The sequence below is a fragment of the Equus przewalskii genome, chromosome 1, assembly GCF_037783145.1.
Source record: "Equus przewalskii isolate Varuska chromosome 1, EquPr2, whole genome shotgun sequence".
Classification (NCBI taxonomy): domain Eukaryota; kingdom Metazoa; phylum Chordata; class Mammalia; order Perissodactyla; family Equidae; genus Equus; species Equus przewalskii.
This window is the reverse complement of record NC_091831.1, coordinates 60,552,906-60,571,263: the sequence shown is the minus strand read 5'-3', so window position 1 is coordinate 60,571,263 and position 18,358 is coordinate 60,552,906. Positions and strand designations below refer to the sequence as shown.

Sequence of the window (18,358 nt, the reverse complement as noted above, 5' to 3'; positions counted from 1 at the left end):
CTTTCCTACAATGGAATTATCATGCAGGTGCATTTAGAATTGCCTTTTGGCTTAGTCTAACATCAAAGAAGACAACAGACTGTATTTGAAAAAGTTGAGAAGTTGTTTGATGGTTTGAATGTTTAAGGAGTTATTACTCTTTTTTCCCCCAGAGTTAATTTGTTTATACTATTCAGATTAAACGCTGATGAACAAGTTAGGTTATTTTCTTTTTCTTAATTTGTGTTTTGCTGCTTTTTGTGCTTACTCTGAGAAAAAGAATAAGAAGGTGGTTTTGGAGTGTTAGGTAAAGGAAACATTCACATTTTTGTTGGTATAGCTTCTATAATTTTTGAACACCAAAACATCCAAAAGCAGAAAATCTACATGTCGTCAGCATATCCTCAATATTACGATTTTTCTAATGCATATATTTTTGTCACAGGTTATAATTTCTTGAGTGTTTCAAAATCATAAATATAATAAGTACTAGAATTTTAGGGCTCCAGGATTGTTAGTCTTATGCCTTTGCTGTGCCATGTAAGAAGATATAAAGAAATGAAATATAATTATTCTCAAGTTTTGAAACAAAAAATAAAACTTGTTGAAATTTTCATGCTTATACTGAGATCAAGATCAATAGCAAAGACTCTCTAAAATACATATGAGTTACCTTGTTAGAGGATATAGACAGAAGGTTTGCCATCTAATTTTTGTCTTTTTTCTATCCTCGTTTTGAATTGTTAAATGAGCAGAAATAACTTAATGTTCTTTTAAAAAGAGGGTATTATATAATTTTTAATTTTTAAAAATTAAAACTTTAAAATTCGTAATTTAAATTACAGAAGAGCAACATGTTTCATCTTGAAAAGTCTAAAACAAAAGTGAAAAATAAAAATCTCTTTTCAAATGCACATGAAACATTCTCCAGGATTGATCACATATTAGGTGGCAAAACAAGCCTCAATAAAGTTAAGAAGATTGAAATAATACCAAGCATCTTTTCTGACCACAATGGTATGAAACTAGAAATTAACTACGAGAAGAAAAGCCACAAATATGTGGAGACTAAACAAAATGCTACTGAACAATGACTGGGTCACTGAAGAAATCGAAGGGAAAATCAAAAAAATACCTGGAGACAAATGAAAATGAAAATACAACATGCCAAAATTTATGGGATACAGCAAAAGTGGTTCTGAGAGGGAAATTTATAACAATACAGGCCTACCTTGACAATTAACAAGAGAAAAATTAATAAATGTTGGAGGGGATGTGGAGAAAAGAGAATCCTTATACACTGCTGGTGAGAGTGCAAACTGATGCAGCCACTATGGAAAACACTATGGAGATTCCTCAAAAAATACCATATGGTCCACATGTTCCACTACAGGGTGTTTATCCACAGAACATGAAATCAACAATCCAAAGAGATTTATGCATCCCTATGTTCATTACAGCATTACTCACAATAGCCAAGACATGGAAGCAACCCAGGTGCCCTTCTAAGGATGAATGGATAAAGATGATGTGGTATATATATACACTGGAATATTACTCAGCCATAAAAAAGAACAAAACTTCCCATTTGCAACAGCATAGATGGACCTTGAGGGTGTGATGTTAAGTGAACTAAGCCACACAGAGAAAGACAAATACAGCCCGATTTTACATATGTGGAAGATAAACACATGGACAAAGAGAACATGTTAGTGGTTACCAGAAGGGAAAGGGGTTGGGGAGGCGGACAAAAGGGGTGAAGGGGCACATATGTATGGTGATGGATAAAAATTAGACTACTGGTGGTGAACATGATGACATCTATATAGAAATTAATAAATAATAGTGTACACTCCAAATTACGCAATGTTATAAACCATTATGAGCTCAACAAAGTAATTGAAAGAAGAATAACTAAATGAAAATAGGTACTAAGGAAAAAAAAATCTCTTTCCCTTCCCCAATCCCTTTTCCTTAACAACCAAAAAAATTCTTTTCCCTTAATAACAACAACAAAATGTTTAGTGTGTAGTGTTATAAATAGTTTTGAAATATATAGGTAAATAGCAAAATAAACAATTTGGAATGTTTGCTGGCAAACAAAAATGAATGTCTTCTGTGTTATGCAATTAGATTTGTGTAAAGACTGGGTATACTACCTGAATTCACTAACGTGAATTGACTTAAATAAACTATATTAGATTACTGTTAGAGAAAGAACGTTTGTCACAATTTTAGGTTGCTTTTACTTCCTCAGTCTCAAAAAAGACACTGAGATATAGCAGCAAGGATTCAGGGTTTGGAGTCTGAATACCTGGGTTCAAACTGGCTGTGTCATGTAGCTAATGTAATTCTTCGTCCACCTGAAGTACTTCCCTTACTAGGAGTGCTTGTCTGCTGCGGATGGATCCTGTCAGCTTTTGTCTGGAAATATCTTTATTTTGCCTTTACTTTTTTTTTTTTTTTTTTTTTTAAGATTTTACTTTTCCTTTTTCTCCCAAAGCCCCCTGGTACATAGTTGGTATTTTTAGTTGTGGGTCCTGCCAGTTGTGGCATGTGGGACGCCGCCTTAGCATGGCTTGACGAGCACTGCCATGTCTGAACTGGTGAAGCCTGGGCCACTGAAGCAGAGCACATGAATTAACCACTTGGCCCCGGGGCCAGCCCCTGTGTTTATTCTGTTTAAGCTTTATCGATTTTCTTGGACTGTGAATTTATACTTTTCATGAAATTCGAACAATTCTTGTCCATTGTTTATTCATTAAGTTTTTCTGTCTTCATCTCTACCCACACACACATCCTTTCTGGGACTTCAATTCACAGATGTGCTAGACTGTTTGATATTGTCCCATCGATATCCAGTATCACCAAGGTTCTGTTTATGTTTTGTACAGCTGTTTTTCTCTCTGCTTCAGTTTTGGAAGTTTTTATTGTTGTCTCTTCAAGGTCACTGATCTCTTTCTCTGCAGTATCTTATCTGCTAAGTCTATCTAGTGATTTTTAAAAAATTTTAGACATTATATTTTTAATCTCTAGAAGTCCCATTTTGAAATTATCATTTATCTTTATGGACCAGCCCAGCGACTTAAGTGGTTAGGTTTGGATGCTCTGCTTTGGTGGCTCGGTGTTCACAGGTTCAGATCCTAGGCGTGGACCTACATGCTGCTCATCATGCCATGCTGTGGCAGCATCCCACATATAAAGCAGAGGAAGATCGGCACAGATGTTAGCTCAGGGCATTCTTCCTTACCAAAAAATAAACAAATAAAAATAAAAATATCTTTTATCTTTCATGTTCATATTTTCCTTTAAATGCTTTAACATATATATAATCATCCTTTTAAAGTCCATTTCAGCTTATTCTATCATCTCTATCATTTCTCAGTCTATTTCTCTTGACTGATTTTCTTCTAATTATCAGTCTCATTTTTCTGTCTTTTTTTGTCTAATAGTTTTTTTAAGTGGCTGCTGCTTTTTTTTTATTGTGGCAAAATATATGTAACATGAGATTTACCATTTTAAGTGTACACTTCAATGATATTAAGTACATTAGCATTGTACAACCATTTCCACTCTCTATCTCCTGAACTTTTTCATCTTCCTAAATTCAAACTGTACCCATTAAGCAGTAAGTCCCCTTGTCTCCCTCTCCGTTGCCCCTGGTGACCATTTTCTGTTATGTCTCTATGGATTTGACTACTCTACATTCCTCCTATAGGTGGAACATTCATATGTTTTGCTTATTTCACTTAGTATAATGTCTTCAAGTTTCATCCATGTTTATAGCATGTGTCAGAATTTCCTTCTTCAAGACTGAATAATATTCTGTTGTATGTGTATGTCTTAGTTTGTTTGGACAGCTGTAACAAAAATACCATAAACTGGATGGCTTATAAACAATAAACATTTATTTATTACAGTTCTGGAGTCTTGGAAGTCCAAGATCGTGTTACTGGCAGATTCACTGTATGGTGATGGTCAGCTTCCTCATTGATGGCTGTCGTTTCTCTGTAACCTTACTTGGTAGAAGGGGGTAAAGGAGCTCTCTCAGGCCTCTTTTATAAGGGCACTAATACCATTCATGAGAGCTCTGCCCTTATAACCTAATCACCTCCTGAAGGACCCACTTCTTAATGTAGGCATAGCTCATTTTATTGTACTTTATTTTATTGCACTTTGCAGATATTACATGTTTTTACAAGACCTTCCACCAGCAAAAAGATTACAACTCACTGGAGGCTCAGTTGATGGTTGGCCTCTCAGTGTGGATTTCTTTGGGTTTTTCCTATTGGGAATCCATTGGGCTTCTTGAGTCTAGATGTCCATTAACTTCCCAAGATTTGGGGGTTTTGGCCATAATTTCTTTAATCTTTCTACTCCTTCCTCTGTCTCCTTTCTCCTTCTGAAACTCCCGTAATGGGTGTATTGGTCTTCTTGACCATGTCTCATAAGTCCCATAGGCTTTCTTCACTTTCTTTTGTATTTTGTTCCTCTGATTGGATAATAGCAAATCATCTATCTTTGAGTTTTCCAGTTCTTTCCTCTGCTTGATCAGGTCTGCTGTTGAATCCTCCTAGTGAATTTTTCAGGTCAGTAATTGTATTCTTCAGCTCCAGAATTTCTGTTTGCTTCTTTTTAATATTTTTGTCTCTCCTGATGCTCATTTTTTGATGCATTGTTTTCTTGAGCTTATAGAGCATCTTTATGATGGATATTTTAAATTCTTTTTCAGGTAATTAACATTCCTCTGTTTCTTCTTTTTCTTTTTTTGGTGAGGAAGATTCATTCTGAACCAACATCTGTTGCCAATCTTCCTCTTTTTTTGCTTGAGGAAGATTAGCCCTGAACTAACACCTGTGCCAGTCTTCCCCTATTTTGTTTATGGGTTGCTGCCACAACATGGCCTGACGAGTGGTGTAGGTCTGCACCTGGGATCCAAACCCATGTACCTGGGCTGCCAAAGCAGAATGCACTGGACCCAACCACTATGCCGTGGGGCTGGCCCCTACTCTGTTTCTTTAGGATCAGTTTCTGGAGATTTATTTCGTCCCTTTGTTTGGGCCACATTTCTCTCTTTCTTCATGTGTCTTGTAACTTTATGTTGAGATCCAAGTTTTTGAAGAATCAGCCCATATCTGAGTCTTTATGGACCAGCTTTATACAGGTGAAGACCCTATATAAATCAGCCTAACTGTAGATATTGGGTGCCTCTGAAACTTTTTGGGGAAGGATACAGCTTCTCTGAGTGTGTGTGGCCAATTTCTCAGTTAGAGAGGCTTGCCAGTTTCTTTTTCAGGAGCTTGTAATCTCTTGCTCTCTCTGGTGTTTGTCTGTGACACTGCAAGTTCTCTGGTCTACAGCAGCAAGCTGCCCTACTCTCTCTTCTCATCAGCCACCAGGCATCCAAATTATGCCAGCTCCCCATCAGCACCTCAAGTCAGGTGAGACAGATACTAGTCCTTCAGGCAGCCTTCTGAAAAGCTAGAATGCCAGATACACATTCCATTTTTTTCCCTCCCTCCTGAGGGATAAGCCTCGAGTTGTGCACCTTTTCCCAGTTGCTTCAGGCTGTGCCAGCTGCAGCAAGCTGTCTCCTGCTCTTTGTTCTCAGTGGTCCCCAGGCATGCAAACTGTGCCGCTTCCATCAGTACTCCAAGTGTGGTGAGCAGAAACCAGTTCCATGGGCAGCCTTCTGAATAGCCAGAAGATTGGACACTCATTCCATTCCTCTCTTTCCTCTTTGAGGAAGAAGTTGCCATCTGGGGTATTCTCTCCCAGTGCTGAGCTGTGGCTGCTTGGAGGAGGGGCTGACATGGGTAAAGTGAAATTTCTTCTCTCACTCATTTCAGTATGTCTGTTCTTGGCATTGTGCTTGCCAGATGTACTGCAGCTTCTTAACTGGACTTGGGAAATGTCAGATTTTTTTTTTTCATTATTTCTTGATTCATTTATTAAAATTACCATTTTATGCATTCTTTTGATGTAGCTCACAGCCCTTAAATTGTACTAATTTATACTGACAATTTGGGATATCAAGAATATTGATCTCGTCTCTGCCTCTCTTGCTTCTTCCATCAGCCAACATACATATAACTGAAACATACATTAAATGTTCACACAGTTGTGAATTACAAGCTTTGACACTACAGTAAAACCAACATAGCTACAGTGGCCACTTGGGTTAAGCTTTCAATGGACCATAATAATTTCCTGTTTGTTTGTTTCTTAATTCAAAAGAAATACTTTTAATGAACATGACACTGTCTTTCCCCTCTACCTTTTAGAAAGATATTTTGATCTTATATTGTTGTTAAATTGGTGTTTCTGTGGGAAGTAAAGACTGAGACTGCCTATTCTGCCATCATGCTGACATCTGTCTAATAATTATTTTATTAGATATTCTACATTTTGAATGTTCTGTGTTGTTGAGTGTCTGGATTTTGTTGTTTTCCCTTAAAAGTGGTGGTGTTCATGTTGGCAAGCAATTTATTGAAGAATCTCCTTGATCTTCCAAGCTTGTTTTTTTTTTTTTTTAAGGAAGATTGTCCCTGAGCTAACATCTGCCAATCCTCCTCTTTTTTGCTGAGGAAGACTGGCCCTGAGCCAACATCCATGCCTATCTTTCTCTACTTTATATGTGGGACGCCTACCACAGCATGGCTTGCCAAGCAGTGCCATGTCTGCACCCGGGATCCGAACTGGCGAACCCCAGGCCGCTGAAGTGAAACGTGAGCACTTAACTGCTGCGCCACTGTGCCAGTCCCCAAGCTTGTTTTTAAGCATTTTTTTAATGACATGGTTTAGAATATCCTTTGTTCTAGGGATAATTTAGCCCTACTAATAAGATATGACTCTTCTGCAGTGTTTATAAGTGTCTTGGGTGTTCAGTGATTTGCCACAACCTGAACATTTCCTGCTTGTGAGTTTTAGAAATTATTTGGGTTACAGCTCCTTGGTAATTATCCTTTGCCCAGTTTTGGATAGTTTAACCCTAAGAATGCACCACTTAATCTTAACTCAGGGATACCTCATGTAGATTCATGAAACTATTCTGTGTATTACTTCTTCCTCTCTTGTCTTCCTCCCTACCAATCCAGCCACCTCAGCCTCTCCAAACTTGGATCTCTGTTTTCTCAACTTAGCATGATGACTGTATTTTGCTTGGGATCCTGCTTATGATCTGGAAAATGTGTCCACGCAGAACTTCAGGGCAATTAAAGGCCTCACTTTTCTCAGAGAGTGGCTGTCTATTGTGCAGTATTTGAAAATATTTTTTTGTATATTTTGTTTAATTTTCTTTATCTTTCCCCTCTGTATAAAGGCAAGTCTAGTACAGCTACTCTGTTGTCATTGGAAGCAGAAATCCTCTTTCTGTACATCATTGTATTTCATCAGTTCTGTAATGTTTAATCATTATATTATTACTGCAATGACTTTAAGGAATAAAATAGATAAAAAACAAACGGACTCTTGTAAACATGCAACTCCTAAGGTGGTAAAAATTGTATGGATGTAATAGGGTGTAACCCATCTATTATACATGAGCAGCATTCAGAGTATCACAGATAATAGCCTGTAAGTTTTTCAGAAAAAATTATAAATGCTCTTTAGTTAATTGAACTGAATAAAGCAGTATGGTTAGGAGAGTTTCTGTTATACCCGATGATGTTGCATTGTCTATAGATTTTCTTTTTTAGAACTTTAGGTTTTCCAGAAGTGAGCTCATGAATCACTCTTTCCAGGAGGCTTTTCCTGACCCTTTTCTCTGTCCTTATATGTTCCTTTATCTGTTTGTCTGTTTTCCCTATTGGCTGTGAACTTTAAGGACAGAGATAGTCTTATTCATATTCATCTTAGCAACTAGTGTAGCTCATAAGCACTTGAGTGATGAATGGAATGAATGCTGTCTCTTTTCTTCATGGATAAATAGCTTGGGTCTCCATATTACCAGTCCATCATCTTTCAGCTACACAAGACTTCAGAGGGAAAGAAAGTAATGAAATGATCCAGTACATCACTTGGTCAAGGTTTAGAAGAAATTTGAGCTAAAGTCAAAAGGTCACTTTTGAACCAAAGTTGGAAAAAGGCTTAAGTCAGTGTGGTAGTTTACTGTTGCTTTTTTAAAACTTGTTTATTTTTAGGTGTTAGCCTTTAAAAAATCAATTATTATTCTTGCTTCAAATTCAGATAATCCTTTTCCTTTTTTGGTATTTAGAAAATATTATTTGCAGGTAAATGAAATAAAAACTATTTAAATCATCTCTGAATAGTCATGTGAAAGGAATACATCAAGAATTTTCTCACATCGCAGTATCTTAATCCCAGGGTATTTTTTTCCAACCCCTTTTCTGGTCAACATGAAGACTTCCATTTGTGTTCCTTAATCAGCCACAGACACATTGCACTGGGTTAGGAACTCTAGATACTTCAAACAAAAGAATACAGTGTCCATTCTCTTCTTGATGACCTTATCTATTAGGTTGAATTTTATGACACTGCTGATACTTGAAAGTTTTTGATTTGTCAAAACAACAATGTCATTTGAGTCCACCTAATAGTTTAAGGGCAAGATAGATTCTGGAAAACATAAATAACCATGCAGAGCACTAAATTACATGTTATGGTCCAGTCACTAAATGGTGTAGGATTTTGAAGGAATAGAGTCATTACTTTGGATGAGGAAGTTGGAAAAATCTTCATAGAATAGATTGTCAATTTCAGTCTCTAATCAGCCAGGGGCTTCTACTGCACATTCAGTTTTTTCTTGCTGTTGATAATTGAATGAATCTGGAAAGCCCATCAGATCAGTTGTCTTCGTGTAGAATTTTTTTTCCAGGTACAAGTTTTTCTTTGAATATCTGTTTTTGATTCTTTTGGTCCCATGTTTCTTCTTTCAATGCATTTTTTTGCTGTAAAAGAAAACCGGTAAAATTTTCCATCCTAACCATTTTTAAGTGTCTGGTTTAGTAGTGTTAAGTATATTCACACTGTTGTCAAAGAGATCTCCAGAACTTTTTCGTCTTGGCAAAATTGAAACTCTATACCCCTTAACCAGCTAGTCCCAATTCCTGCAGTGTCTGGTTACCACCATTCTATTTTTCTGTTTCTGTGAAATAGACTATGTTAGATACCTCATATAAGTGGAATCATACAGTATTTGTCTTTTTGTCAGTATTTGTCTTAACATTATGCTAAGTGTCTTCAAGATTCATCCATGTCATAGCATGTGACAGAATTTCCTTTCCTTTTTTGGATTTTCTCAGTTTCCTTTAAAAAAAATTTTTTTTGACATATAAAAAACTGCACATAATTAATGCATACAACTTGATGAGTTGGAGATACGTATACACCCATGAGTCATCACCACAATCTATGCCGTAAACCTCTCCATCACCTCCAAAAGTTTCCTCCTACCCTCTTATTTATTATTATTGTGGGGTTTTTTTGTGATAAAGCACTTAACATAAGACCTACTCTCAGCAAATTTTTAAGTAAACAATACAGTATTAACTATAGGCATTGCTGTACAGTAGATCTCTAGGACTTACTATCTTGTATAACCGAAACTTTATACCCTTTGACTAGTACTTCCCCACTTCTCCCTCCCATAGCCCCTGGAAACCACCATTCCATTCTCTACCTCTATTAGTTTGTTTTATATTCGTCATATAAGTGGTATAATGTAGTATTTATCCTTCTGTGTCTGGCTTATTTCACTTAGCCTAGTGTCCTGTAGGTTGATCTACATTGTTGCAAATAGCAGGATTTCCATATTTTTTAATGCTAAATAATATTCCATTTTGTGTGTTTGTGTGTGTGTGTGTACATATATAAATGACATTTTCTTTGTCTATTTTCCATTGATAGACATTTAGGTTGCTTCCATGTCTTTGTTACTGTGAATAATGCTGCAGTGAACATGGGAGTGTGGGTACCTCTGTGAGATCCTGATTTCACTTCCTTTGGATATATATCCAGAAGTGGAATTACTGAATCTTATGGTAGTTCTATTGTTAGTTTTTTGAGGATCCTCTATACTTTTTTCTGTAGTGGCTGTACCAATTTACATTCCCACCTACAGTGTACCAGGGGATCTCTTTTCTCCACATCCTCACCTACTTATTATCTTTTATTTTTTTTGATAAAAACCATCCTACCAGGTGTGAGGTGATATCTCATTGATGTTTGATTTGCATTTTCCTGGTGATTATTGATGTTGAGCACCTTTTCATATACATGTTGGCCATTTGTGTATCTTCTTCGGAGAAATGTCTATTCATTTCCTTTGCCCATTTTTTAATCAGATTTTTTGTGTTTTTGCTATTGTGTTGTAAGAGTTCCTTAAACATTTTAAATAGTATCCCCTTATTAGATATATGGTTTGCAAATATTTTCTTCCATTCCTTGGGTTGCCTTTCATTTTGCTGATTGTTTCCCTGCTATGCTGAAGCTTTTTAGTTTCACGTAATCCTGCTTATCTATTTTTGCTTTTGTTGCCTGTTCTTTTGGGGTCATATCTTTTATTATTAAGACTGAATATTATTCTATTCTGTGTGTATACCACATTTTCTTTATCCAGTCATCTATTGATGGACATATGGATTGCTTCCATGTTTTAACTAGTGTGAATAATGCTGCTATTAACGTGAGTGTACAAAAATTTCTTCATCACCCTGCTTTCCGTTCTTTTGGATATATAACCAGAAGTGAGATTGCTGGATTATATGGTAGTCCTATTTTTAATTTTGAGGAACCTCTTCGTGTAGAACTTTTCACAAATTTCATTGCTATTGTTCCTGTTAAAGCTGTATGTGAAAATCCTTTTGATTAATATGATGGACCTTCTTGATTAATACAGATTTCTTTTTTTGCATATCCAGGGCTCTTGCAGAAGCTCCACCATCTGTAAACAACCTAAAGAGTGAACTTGGTGATAAAGGGAAGAATAAAGATGAAGGGGAAGTTCATAACCATGAAAAAAAGGCTGCAGATAGTTGCCTTGAGCCTTGTACAGAAGAGAAAAAGAAGAAGCGTTCTGGATTCAGAGACAGAAAAGTATGGAACACAATGTTATAAATTAATCAGAACAAATATTTAATCCGAAATTAGAATAATGCAGTTGAGTCTCTTTTATCTTGTATTTCAGGTAGTTCATATTCACTTTGAAGTTATTCACCTCTTTGCTATTTTTCATCATGTTCTAAGGCAAATGTATTCTTAGAATATGAAGTTAATGGGGGTAGTGAAAAGGATCTAGAATTGGTAATCAGGATTAGCATATATATTTTTTCTTTTGTTCGGTTCAGCTATCTAAGGTGATTTTTGCTTTCTGGATCTTTCTGCTGCTGAGTGTTCTCATATATGTTAAATTGAGTATTTGTGGTATTACTGATCTATGATGCCAAGTTGTAAAGGCAGAATAAAATCTCTTTGGGAATATATAAATATTTCCAGAAAATCAACTTATTTTGAGGACAGCATAACTTTAAATGACTTCAGAATTTATATCTTTAACACAACCTACTCTTATGTAGCTCTACCTCAGAGAACTTGCAGTTCCACTATAATAATGTCTATGATATTGGGCAGTTGACTTCAGCAGGCATGAATGATGAAAAGTGAAAAGAGTGAATCTGTTAGACATTTTGCATGTTAATGTTAAAATTTAGGGAATTGCCTTTGCTCACTAAAATATAACAAATCAATCCAAGATAATTTGAGTTATTTCTTGTGTTGTGTATGTGTGATATATATTTGCAAGAAGAGTTTCTTTGAGAAATTTGGACCTTCTGTTTGTCTGTCTGGTTAAAGTTATTAAATACGTCTTTTCATTTCCCAAATCCATTTCTGATTGAGGTGAATTTGAATAAAAGTTATGTATGACAAGCTAGTTGTCAACTATCCAGTGTTTCCACAATGATACATTTATTTAATCTTTTGCCCTGAGTGAATTTCAGAAAAGTTCAAATTTACCTTGTGCCAGCAGTTTCGATTACAGCCAAACTTTCCATTTTACAAAGTAAAGCTAAGATGACCCAAATAAACATTTATTTTTGAAACTTCCATTTTCTACTCTCACTTTCTGCTCAAGAGATGACCATACTTTACATTTCACAGAAAAAATTAAAGCTGTCAGTATAATTTACTTAATTCTAATTCCCATAGTATAAAACCTTTCTAATCCATGTCTGAAATGGTTCTTATGTCTTTCTCTAAAGTCTCTTTGGAAGAGCTGTGTTTTCCCTGTTCAAAGATACCATTCCACGTCAGCCTGTCTCCCCAAGAACCTATTTCAACACTTAGTCTTTCTCTGTCCTGTTTTGCCACTCTTCATCTATACATTCTTTTACATAGTCTACATAGTCATGTTAAAGATTCTTCTATCTTTAAATGACAAACTGCATTAAAAAAATTTTTTTTTTATTGTGGTAACATTGGTTTATAACATTGTATAAATTTCAGATGTATATCATTATATTTCCGTTTCTATGTAGATTATATCATGTTCACCACCCAATGACTAATTACTATCCATTACCATACCCATGTGCCTAATCACCCCTTTTGCCCTCCTCTCTCTTCCCTTCCCCTCTGGTAACCACCAATCCAATCTCCATCTCTACGTGATTGTTTGTTGTTGTTTTTGTCTTCTACTTATGAATGAGATCATACAGTTTTTTACTTTCTTCCTTTGACTTATTTCGTTTGGCATAATACCCTTAAGCTCCATCCATGTTGTCACAAATGGCTGGATTTCATCATTTCTTATGGCCGAGTAGTATTCCATTGTATATGTATACCACATCTTCTTTATCCATTTGTCTCTTGATGGGCACCTAGGTTGCTTCCAAGTCTTGGCTATTGTACGTAATACTGTGATGAACATAGGGATGCATGTATCTTTATGCATTTATGTTTTCAGGTTCTTTGGCTAAATACCGAGCAGTAGAATAGCTGGATCATGTGGTAGATCTATTCTTAATTTTCTAAGGAAACTCCATACTGTTTTCCATAATGGCTGTGCCAGTTTGCAGTCCCACCAGCAGTGTACAAGGGTTCCCTTCTCTCCTCATCCTTTCCAACACTTGTTTCCTATCTTGTTAATTATAGCCATTCTGATGGGAGTGAGATATCTCATTGTAGTTTTGATTTGCATTTCCCTGATAGTTAATGATGTTGAACATCTTTTCATGTGCCTGTTGGCCATCTGTATATTTTCTTTGGAGAAATCTCTGTTCAGATCTTTTGCCTATTTTTCATTTGGGTTGTTGGTTTTTTGTTGTTGAGATGTATGAGATCTTGTATATTTTGGATATTGACCCCTTATCTGATATATGGTTTGCAAATACCTTCTCCCAATTGTTAGGTTGTCTTTTTGTTTTGTTGATGGTTTCCTTTGCTGTGCAGAAGCTTTTTAGTTTCATGTAGTGCCATTTATTTATTTTTTCTATTGTTTCCCTTGCCTGGTCAGACACGCTATTTGAAAAAATGTTGCTAAGACCCATGTCAAAGAGCATACTGCCTATGTTTTTTTCTAGAAGTTTCATGATTTCGGGGCTTACATTCAAGTCTTTAATCCATTTTGAATTGATTTTTGTGCATGGTGTAAGATAATAGTCTGTTTTCATTCTTTTGCATGTGGCTGTCCGGTTTTCCCAATACCATTTGTTGAAGACACTCTTCTTTCTCCATTGTATGTTCTTGGCTCCCTCGTCCAAAATTAGCTGTCCATGTATGTGTGGGTTTACTTCTGGGCTCTCTATTCTGTTCCATTGATCTGTGTGTCTGCTGTTGTGCCAGTACCATGCTGTTTTGTCACTATAGGTTTGTAGTATATTTTGAAATTAGTGTGATACCTCCAGCTTTGTTCTTTTTTCTCAGGAATCCTTTGGCTATTCGGGGTCTTTGGTTGTTCCATATAAGTTTTAGAATTCTTCTATTTCTGTGAAAAATGTTGTTGAAACTTTGATGGGGATTGCATTGAATCTATAAATTGCTTTAGGAAGTATGGACATTTTAACTGTTAATTCTTCCAATCCAAGAGCACAGAATATCTTTCCATTTCTTTGTGTTGTCTTCAGTTTCTTTCAAAAATGTTTTATACTTTTCAGTGTACAGATCTTTCACCTCCTTGTTTAAGTTTATTCCTAGGTATTCTATTCTTTTTGTTGCAGTTATAAATGAGGTTGTATTCTTAATTTCTCTTTCTGCTACTTTGTTGTTAGTGTATAGAAACACAACTGATTTCTCTATGTTCATTTTGTACCCTGCATCTTGGCTGTTGCGGAGAATTCACCGAGGAAGCCGTCTGGTCCTGGACTTTTATTTTTTGGTAGGTTTTTGCTTACTGTTTTAATCTCCTTACTGGTGATTGGTCTATTCAAATTCTCTATTTCTTCAGGATTAAGCTTAGGAAGGTAATAGGATTCTAAGAATTTATCCATTTCTTCTAGATTATCTAATTTGTTGGCATATAGCTTTTCATAGTATTCTTTTATAATCTTCTGTATTTCTGAGGTGTCCATTATAATTTCTCCTCTTTCATTCCTGATTTTATTTATTTGAGCCTTCTCTCTTTTTTCCTTCAGGAGTCTAGCTAAAGGTTTGTTAGTTTTGTTTATCTTTTCAAAGAACCAGCTCTTGGTTTCACTGATTTTTTTCTATTGTTTCTTTAGTCTTCATTTTATTTATTTCTGCTCTAATTTTTATTATTTCCTTCCTTTTGCTGATTTGGGGCTTTGTCTATTCTTCTTTTTCCAGTTCCTTTAGGTGCACTGTTAAATTGTTTATTTGAGATTTTTCTTTTTTGTTGAAGTAGGCCTGTATTGCTATAAACTTCCTTCTTAGGACCACTTTTGCTGTATCCCCTAATTTTTCGCATGTCGTGTTTTCATTTTCATTTGTCTCCAGATATTTTTTGATTTCTCCTTTGATTTCTTCATTGACCCACTCATTGTTCAGTAGCATTTTGTTTAATCTCCACATTTTTGTGGCTCTCATGATTTTCTTCCTGTAGTTGATTTCTAGTTTCATACTGTTGTGGTCAGAAAAGATGCTTGGTTTTATTTCAGTCTTCTTAAATTTATTGAGACTTGTTTTGTGGCTTTAATATGTGATCAGTCCTGGAGAATGTTCCATGTGCATTTAAAATAATGTGTATTCTGCAGTTTGGGGATGGAATGTTCTGTATATAAGTCCACATGGTCTAATATGTTGTTTAAGGCCAGTCTTTCCTTATTGATCTTCTGTTTGGATGATCTATCCATTGGTCTAAGTGGAGTGTTAAAGTCCCCTACTAGTATTGTGTTACTGTCTGTTGCTTCTTTTATATCTATTAATAGTTGCTTTATATGTTTAGGTGCTCCTATGTTGGGGACATAGGTTTTTACAAGTGTTATATCCTCTTGTTGGGTTGTTCCCTTTATCATTATATAGTGCCCTTCTTTGTCTCTTGTTACAGTTTTTTTTGGTGTGTATTTTGTCTGATATAAGTATTGCTGCCCCAGCTTTCTTTTCATTGCCGTCTGCATGGAGTATCTTTTTCGATCCCTTCACTTTCAGTTTGTGAGTGTCTTTAGGTCTGAAGTGTGTCTCTTGTATGCAGCATATATATGCATCTTGTTTTTTTATCCAGTCAGCCACCCTATGTCTGTTGATTGGAGCATTTAGTTCATTAACATTTAAATAGCTATTGATTAGTATGTACTTATTGCCATTTTGTTACTCTTTTTCTGGGTGTTTTAGTAGTTCTTCTCTGTTCCTGTCTTCTCCTACACTCTTCCCTTGTGGTTTGATGGCTTTCTTTAGCATTATGTTTGTGTTCCTTTCTCTTATTTATTTATTATAGGTTTCTGTCTTGTGATTACCATGAGGTTCATGTATAATAACCTACATATATAGCAATCTGTATCAAGTTGATGGTCTCTTTTGTTCGACTTCTTTCTAAAAGCTCTATGCCTCTACTCCCCTCCTATTTTATGTTTTTGATATCATATCTAACCTCTTTGTGTGTGTGTGTATCCATTACCCTTATCATGGAAATAGGTGATTTTAGTGCTTTTGTCTTTTAACCTTCATATTATCTTCATTGGTGGTTGATCTGCTACCTTTACTGTATTTTTGCCTTTACCAGTGATTTTATTGCTTTTTTTTTTTTTTGATAATTTTCTTGTTCCTATTTGTGGTCTTCTCTTTCCAACTTAAATAAATCCTTCTAGCATTTCTTGTAAGACTGGTTTCTTGGTGATAAACTCCTTTCATTTTTGCTTGTCTAGGAGATTCTTTATCTCTCCTTCCATTCTGAATGTTAACCTTGCTGTGTAGAGTTTTCTTCGCTGTAGGTTTTTCCTTTCAGCACTTTAAATATATCCTGCCACTCCCTTTTTGCCTATAAGATTTTCTGCTGAGAAGTCAACTGATAGCCTTATGGGGTTCCCTTTGTATGTCACTTGTTGCCTTTCTCTTGCAGCTTTTAGGATTCTCTCTTTATCTTTAATTTTGGACATTTTAATTATAATGTGTCTTGGTGGGGGCCTCTTTGGGTTTATCTTGTTTTGTACTCTCTGTGCTTCCGGTACTTGGATGTCTGTTTCCTTCCTTAGGTTAGGAAAGTTTTCAGCTATTATTTCTTCAAATTGATTCTCTGCCTCTTTGTCTCTCTCTTCTTCTTCTGGGACACCTATAATACTAGTGTTAGTGCACTTGATATTGTCCCAGAGGTCCCTTAGACTATTTTTATTCTTTTTAATTCTTTTTTCTTTTTATCTGTTCAGCTTGAGGGATTTCCTCTAGTCTTTCATCCAGCTCAGTGATCCATTCTTCTATATCATCTACTCTGTTATTAAGTCCCTCTAGTGAATTTTTCATTTCCAGTATTGTATTCTTCATTTCTGTTTGGTTCTTTTTTGTATTTTCTAATTCTTTGTTGATGTTCTCACTGTGTTCATCTAGTCTTCTCCCAAGATCAGTGAAGCATCCTTAGGACTTTTTGTTTGAACTCTTTGTTAGATAGATTGTTTATTTCTGTTTCATTTAGTTCTTTTTCTAGAGTTTTCTACTGTTCCCTTACTTGGAACATATTCCTTTGCCTCTCGTTTTGCTTCTTTCTCTGTGGTTATATCTGTGTATTAGGTGGGTCAGCTATGTCTCCTGATCTTAGAGAGGTGGGCTTATGTAAGAGATGCCTTATGAAGCCAAGAAGTATGCTTCCCTCTCGTCACCAGTTCCAAATGTTCCAGGAGTGACCCTTGTGCAGGCTACGAGTGTCCTTCTGATGTGGCAGGGTTCCTCTTGCTGCAGGTGCCCAGGGAATCTAGGCTGTCATCCTGGCCACCTGGTTGTAATGCTCAGCAATGTGTAGCTGCTATGGACCCTTCAGTCACTTTTTCAGACATGGGGAACCCTAGCACAGTTGGCTGCAAGGTCTAATAGCACATTCTGTTGCAGCTTTTCTGTTAAGTGAGTAGGCCCTCAGCATGGCTGGTTGCTAGGCTCAGGGGCTTACAATTGCTGCAGGCCTTTGCCATGCAAGGCTGTTGTCAGCTCTTGAGGATTGGAGTTGTGTGGGGCTGGTCCCAGGCATGGGAACACCCAGTTGTTTCAGGCTTTGGAAGGTGGGGTTGATTGACTATGTTGCTGTTTGAGAAGAACAAGTCTTCTGCAGCTGACAAGCCCCACTGCCCACAGGGCCACACACACCATCAAGATAGTTCTGTTCGTATGCATGCTGACCCTGTGAAGTGGATCATGTCACCCCACTGCAAAGGCTCCACACACTCCATCAATGCCCCAAACACTCCACTTTCTCCTCTTGCACTCCCTGCCCCACAGAGGCAGACCCACTTTCCCAGCTGCAGAGGATCCAGGCACCCAGCCTATCCAGGCCCACAAGTTGCCTAAGGGCTTTCTGTTGGGTGGGGCCAGTCCCTAGGACAGGCTGTGTGCCTTGGCTAAGCTGGATTAAATTGGTTCTCTAGTGGGTGGGGCAGACCCTGGACTAACAGGCTACAGGAAGAACTCCAATGGAATCTGCTAGGGTCTGTGTCAGCACACCTGTACTAGGTCACAATAATAGCTCCTGCCAATGTGTTAGTTTCTGGAGAGATCTCACCTCTCACCAAGATGCACCTAGCGCCTCTCAGGTCAGTCTCTTTTCACCAAAGTACTGTGCACCTTTCTTTCTGGTGATTTTAGGTTGCTGTCTGAAATGGATGAATTTGTGCATGGGCCCTTTAAGAGCTGGCTGTTTTTCACTTTTGTCAGATAGCTTTTCTGGGGGTGTTCCCTGTTGTTGTTAGTAGTCAGCAAGTCAGATACTGTGACACTAATCTTGATCATGCTGAGTCCAAAAGATGCTTTTCGCAGTCACACCCCCTTCTGC

General features: G+C 36.7%; 1 protein-coding gene across 4 annotated transcripts in view; it reads left to right on the top strand.

The window, feature by feature from the left end:
* The window catches only part of MICU1 (mitochondrial calcium uptake 1), a 280,401-nt gene that overhangs the window by 49,694 nt on the left and 212,349 nt on the right, over window positions 1-18,358 (top strand). For all 4 annotated transcript variants that reach the window (XM_070565467.1, XM_070565458.1, XM_070565477.1 and 1 more), the window contains exon 3: window positions 10,860-11,034. In XM_070565467.1, coding sequence (XP_070421568.1) covers window positions 10,860-11,034 — 175 coding nt within the window. The remainder of the gene's footprint in view (window positions 1-10,859; window positions 11,035-18,358) is intronic.